At 60.8% G+C, this 5,685-nt stretch overlaps 1 protein-coding gene across 1 annotated transcript; it reads left to right on the top strand.

Moving 5' to 3' along the window:
* Positions 1–1,464: 1,464 nt before the first annotated feature.
* LOC119335563 (putative leucine-rich repeat receptor-like serine/threonine-protein kinase At2g24130) lies at positions 1,465–4,955 on the top strand. The gene is made up of 2 exons (XM_037607678.1): positions 1,465–4,235; positions 4,334–4,955. The coding sequence occupies exons 1-2, from the start codon at positions 1,544–1,546 to the stop codon at positions 4,750–4,752; spliced, it is 3,111 nt and encodes a 1,036-aa protein (XP_037463575.1). The 5' UTR covers positions 1,465–1,543; the 3' UTR covers positions 4,753–4,955.
* The last annotated feature ends 730 nt before the right edge of the window (positions 4,956–5,685 follow it).

The raw sequence follows: 5,685 nt of genomic DNA, 5'->3' as shown, positions 1-5,685 counted from the left end.
TCAGCCCCGGCCATTCCCCTCCGACCCACCTCCTTCTCACACTCAGCGCCGGGCCAGCGGCCGCCATGTGCCGTGCTCGGCCGCGCGTGGACGTCGCAGCATGGTGGAGCGGCGGCGACCCCTGGCGTTGCTCCATGGTGGCGCGACGGTGACCCTTGGCGGGCGGCAGCTCCAGGGCAGGCGGCAACGACTCCAGGCGTTGCCCCATGGTGGTGCAGCGGCGACCACAGGAGGACTGCCATGGCAGAAGGCGGCGACCCCAAGCGGTACCCCATGGCGGCGCGGCACGACAACAGCAGGTGGAGCGCCATGGCGGCGCGACAGCGACCCCAGGCAGCGCCATGGCGGCGCGGCGGCGACCCCAGGTAGGCGTCGTGGCAGCGCAACGGCAACGACTCCGGCCAGGACATGCCGGTGGGATTGCTCATTCAAAATGTCCAAGGACCCGATTGCTTTTTAAAAAAATTATAGGGACCTGATTGCTTTTCCAAAATATTTGGAGGGGTTATTCTGTAAAAAAATCGATGAAAGAGACACTGACATGTGGGCCCCACATGTCAGTTAACGGTCAAACACACGGTCAAAGAGACGGACTGTTTAGGTGCGGGCCCGACCTGTCATAAACATGTTTAAATTTTAAACAACATGCATTTTGGGTTTTCTGAAACAGCCAACCACCCATTTGGTAGTTATCTGAGAAAATTTTAAAACCGGTAATTTTTTGGAACCCTATCCTGTAAAGTAGTAGTTTTATGCTATTTACTCCTTTTTTAAAGAACTAAAAGACCATATTCTCGAGAGTAATGACAGTCGACACCACAAACACGAGGCTCGGGTAAAAGCCAGCTAATTTTATTGTCTCCCCCTACTCCTCCAAACCTTAATTAGCCTTTGTGACGCTAATTAGAGGGTGTTTGTTTTCAGGGATTTATTGGATTAGGGACTTAAAAAAGTTCCTATAAGTCCCATCTAAACCAAACAGGAGGGACTTATAGAGACTTAAAGTGGGCATTTGGGACTTATGAAATAAGACTCTTAAGGAGGGACTTATAGGGACTTATAGTTGTAATATGGTGTTATAGGAACTTGTAAGTCCCAGGAACCAAACGGGTAGGGACTTTTTAGGGACTTCAGACTTATAAGTTAGGACTAAAAAAAGTCTTAAGACTTATATGAACCAAATGCCTTAATCGCATCCGATCGATCGTATCCAAACCGCGAGGCCCGGCCCCACGTTTCAGCCAGCCAGTCATGCACGCAGCGCAGGCTCTCACCCACTGGCGCCGCGACGCGCGTCACGTACGTACGCGGAGTCAAAAGCCTTGCTTGCCGCCAGTGCAATGTGCGATTGACGGCCGCCGCTCGACGGCAGTTAGGCAGGACGCCGGCGATCGATCCATCGCTGCTTCTTTAAAACCCCGCGCTGTGCAGCAGACGTTGCTATCACCAAGCCGCCCCATTTGCCTAGCTCCGATGTGAGCTTGAGCTCCAGCTACGTACCTAGCTATATCCCCAGCAGTGCCAGCGCCACGCACGAGCTCTCATGGCGGCCACGCCGACTACCAAGGTCCTCGTGTCCACGTTACTCAGCTTCTTCCTCTTCCTCTTCCACGGCGCAAGCCCCGCTCCCGTGGCCAGCGTCGGCGCCGCGTCGGAGGAGGGCGACAGCTCCGCGCTTTTGGCCTTCAAGTCCGCCGTGTCCGACGACCCCAAGGGAGTGCTCGCCGGCTGGGGCGCCTCCCCGGACGCGTGCAACTGGACCGGTGTCGCCTGCCACCCGGTTACGCGGCGTGTCGTGCAGTTGGTGCTGAGAGAGCAGAAGCTCTCCGGCGAGCTCTCTTCCGCGCTCGGCAACCTCTCGCACCTCAGGGTGCTCAACCTCTCGGGCAACCTCTTCGCCGGCAGCGTCCCGCCGGAGCTCGGAAGCCTCTCCCGCCTCAAGTTCCTCGACGTGTCGTCGAACACGCTCGCCGGGATGGTCCCGCCGGAGCTCGGCAACCTCTCGAGGCTCAGCTCCCTCGATCTCTCCGGGAACGCCTTCGCCGGGCCGGTGCCGCCGGGGCTCGGCAGGCTCTCCCGGCTGAAGCAGCTCAGCCTCGCCGACAACCAGTTCCAGGGCCCGATTCCGCTGGAGCTCACGCGTGCCCGGGGCCTGGAATACCTCAACCTCGGCGGGAACAACCTCTCCGGGCCCATCCCGGCGGCCATCTTCTGCAACCTCTCCGCCCTGCAGTACATTGATATGTCGTCCAACAATCTCGGCGGCGCGATCCCCATCCGGCCGGATTGCCTTCTCCCCAACCTGACGTTCCTCGTGCTGTGGTCCAACAACCTCGTCGGCGGCATCCCGCCAGCGCTGTCCAACTCGACGAAGCTCCGGTGGCTGCTGCTGGAGTCAAACTTCCTCAACGGCGAGCTGCCGTCCGACGGCATGTTCGGCGGCATGAGGAGCCTGGAGCTTCTGTACCTGTCGTTCAACTACTTCAGGAGCCCGCGGAACAACACCGACCTCGAGCCGTTCTTCGCCTCGCTTACCAACTGCACCGGCCTGAGGGAGCTCGGCGTCGCCGGGAACGACCTCCCCGGCACGATCCCGCCCGTCGTCGGCCGCCTGTCCCCCGGCCTCATGCAGCTCCACCTCGAGTTCAACAGCATCTTCGGCCCGATCCCGGCGAACCTCTCCGACCTCGCCAACCTCACCACCCTCAACCTCTCCCATAACCTCCTCAACGGCTCCATCCCGCCGGGCTTATCGCGCATGCAGCGGCTCGAGCGCCTGCACCTCTCAAACAACCTGCTCTCCGGCGATATCCCGCCGTCCCTCGGCTCGTTCCGGCGGCTCGGGCTCCTCGATCTTTCGGAGAACCAGCTCACCGGCGCCATTCCACCGAGCATCGTGCAGTGCGTTAACCTGCTGAAGCTCGATCTCTCACACAACATGCTCCGAGGCGTGATCCCAGCGGGCTTGTCGGAGCTGAGCGCGTTGTTCTACCTCAACCTCTCTAGCAACCTGCTGTCCGGCGCGATCCCGGCGACCATCGGCGAGATGGATAAGCTGCAGGTGCTCAACCTGTCGTCGAACCGGCTCTCCGGCACGATCCCGCCGGAGCTCGGCGGCTGCGTCACGCTCGAGTATCTCGACGTCTCCGCCAACGCGCTCGGAGGCGGCTTGCCGGAGACCCTCGGCTCGCTCCAGCTCTTGCAGGTCCTCGACGTGTCCTGCAATGGCCTCACGGGGGGCCTGCCTCGGTCCTTGGAGAATATGGCCTCGCTGCGGCTTGCTAACTTTTCCTATAACGGCTTCTCCGGTGAGGTGCCGAGCGGCGGGGCCTTCACGGGGTTCCCGGCGGACGCGTTCCTCGGCGACGCTGAGCTGTGCGCGCGAACGGCGTCGATGGCGTCTGGCTTGGCAAGGTGCGGCGGCGCGAAGCGCAGAATGCTTCACAACCGGCGGGTGGTGGTGCCCGTTGCCGTCACGGTCGCGAGCTTCACGGTGGCTATCATTGGGCTCGCCGCGTGCCGCGCGGTGGCGAGGACGACGGCGAGCGCGAGCGTGGGACGAGACGGGAGGCGATCCACGCTGCTTTCGTACGGCGGCGACGAGCCGATCGAGAGGGGCGACCACCCGAGGATCTCGCACCGGGAGCTCTCGGAGGCGACGGGCGGGTTCGAGCAGTCGAGCCTCATCGGCGCCGGGCGGTTCGGGCGCGTCCACGAGGGGACGCTCCGCGACGGCACGCGCGTCGCCGTCAAGGTGCTCGACCCGAAGACCGGGGGCGGCGAGGTCTGCCGGAGCTTCAAGCGCGAGTGCGACGTGCTGCGGCGGACGCGGCACCGGAACTTGGTGCGCGTGGTCACCACGTGCAGCCAGCCGGACTTCCACGCGCTGGTGCTCCCGCTGATGACGAACGGCAGCCTCGAGAGCCGCCTCTACCCGCGCGACGGCGGCCCCGGCCGCGGCATGGACCTTGCGCGGCTGGTCGCCATCGCCGGCAACATCGCCGAGGGGCTCGCGTACCTGCACCACTACGCGCCCGTCTGCGTCGTGCACTGCGACCTCAAGCCCAGCAACGTGCTCCTCGACGACGACATGACGGCCGTCGTGGCCGACTTCGGCATCGCGCGGCTGGTCAAGGACGCCGACGGTGACGTCGACGATCACATCACCGGCTCCGCCGATCCGTGCAACTCAATCACCGGATTGTTGCAGGGCTCCGTGGGCTACATCGCACCAGGTAATTTACAGTCAAATTAACAGAAACAAATGCATGATGTCGCCGACGTTCTTCTCTTCAACATTTTCATGGCGTTCTTCTTGCTCGCGTGGTTGCAGAGTACGGGCTGGGAGGCCACCCCTCGACGGAAGGCGACGTGTACAGCTTCGGCGTGCTGCTGCTGGAGCTGATCACCGGGAAGCGGCCGACTGACGTGCTCTTCCAGGAGGGACTCACGCTGCACGAATGGGTCAGGCGGCAGCGGCACCACCAGCATGACATCCCCGCCGTCGTTGCGCAGCCATGGCTGTCGGAGGCGATGTTCTCGACGGTGCAAGGGGACGACGTCGTGGTCCAACTGATCGACCTCGGGGTCGCGTGCACCGAGCATTCGCCGCTGCTGCGACCCACCATGGTGGAGGTGTGCCATGAGATCGCCCTCCTCAAGGAGGACCTCGCCAAACACGGCTGCGCGGCTGCTTCAGTGGCGATGACTGCCAGCGAGGGGTCATGCTCCACCACGGACTCGTCGTTCTGACATGTGGTTGTGGAAGATATAGTTCAGCGTCGCCTACATATTTTGATCCTCTATTGATTTAGCTAGTTTGAACACGCCATCATAGTTAAAATACTTGCATACTTTTTTGAGTTATTTGTGCCTTTCATTTTCTTTAGTTCAGTTATAAAAACTACTATATAGTTTTACTATGTAAATATGGAGAAAATTAGGGCAACTCCAATGTGCCGACACATTTTGTCCACGCGCGTCCGTTTGGATTGAAACAGACAGAAACAACGGCCTAATGCGCTGTCGCAAACGGACGAGCATTCGTTTTTTGTCCGTCCGTGACCCATTTCTGGTCCAAATTTGCGTCGGATTTGCGTCGGTGCGGACGTGCACGGCGCTCGCCCTTGTCCTCCCCTGGCCTGTCCGTCGGTGGTACATCCGCTATTCTCCCCTTCCCCATTCGCAGACGCAGCGCCCGGCCACCCGCCATCCTCGTCGTCGTCCACTTCCAGTCAGTTAGACGTTGCCCAGGCCGCCGCCCACATCCACACACTACCCCCAATTCCACGCCGCACCCGATGGCCGCTCTTGCCGGCGTTGGTGTCCTCCTTTTGCCGCAGTCATAGCACCTCCATGACCACACCACCCCCTCGCCTCCGCCACCGCCGGCCTCGCTCCACGGCCACCTCCACTTTGACAGGCCTGCTGCCTGTACGGGGAGGGGCGCGAGGCTCTTCACCGCTGGCTTCTCCACCACGCCCGTAAGGTGTTCGGCGTTTCACCCGCAAGGTATAATGGATAGTGGGGATGAGTTCTTTTTCAACAACTTCATGTGTTCATGGGACGATGAGGATTTTGTGGTTGCGACTATAATTGTCAATGACCACATAGCTAGGCGGCAGCCGAGGTTTAGGGGATCGATCTTGGGCCATTCTCCAGCGTTAAATTGCAACAAAAAGAGCG

The sequence above is a fragment of the Triticum dicoccoides genome, chromosome 7B (assembly GCF_002162155.2).
Source record: "Triticum dicoccoides isolate Atlit2015 ecotype Zavitan chromosome 7B, WEW_v2.0, whole genome shotgun sequence".
NCBI classification, from domain to species: Eukaryota; Viridiplantae; Streptophyta; class Magnoliopsida; order Poales; family Poaceae; genus Triticum; species Triticum dicoccoides.
This window is presented reverse-complemented; position numbering and strand designations above follow the sequence as displayed.

Excerpts from the sequence above, each read along its gene's own strand:
- LOC119335563 (XM_037607678.1), top strand. The coding sequence starts at position 1,544 with ATGGCGGCCACGCCGACTACCAAGGTCCTCGTGTCCACGTTACTCAGC. Across the intron at positions 4,236-4,333 it reads CGTGGGCTACATCGCACCAG|AGTACGGGCTGGGAGGCCAC; the intron begins GTAATTTACAGT and ends GCGTGGTTGCAG.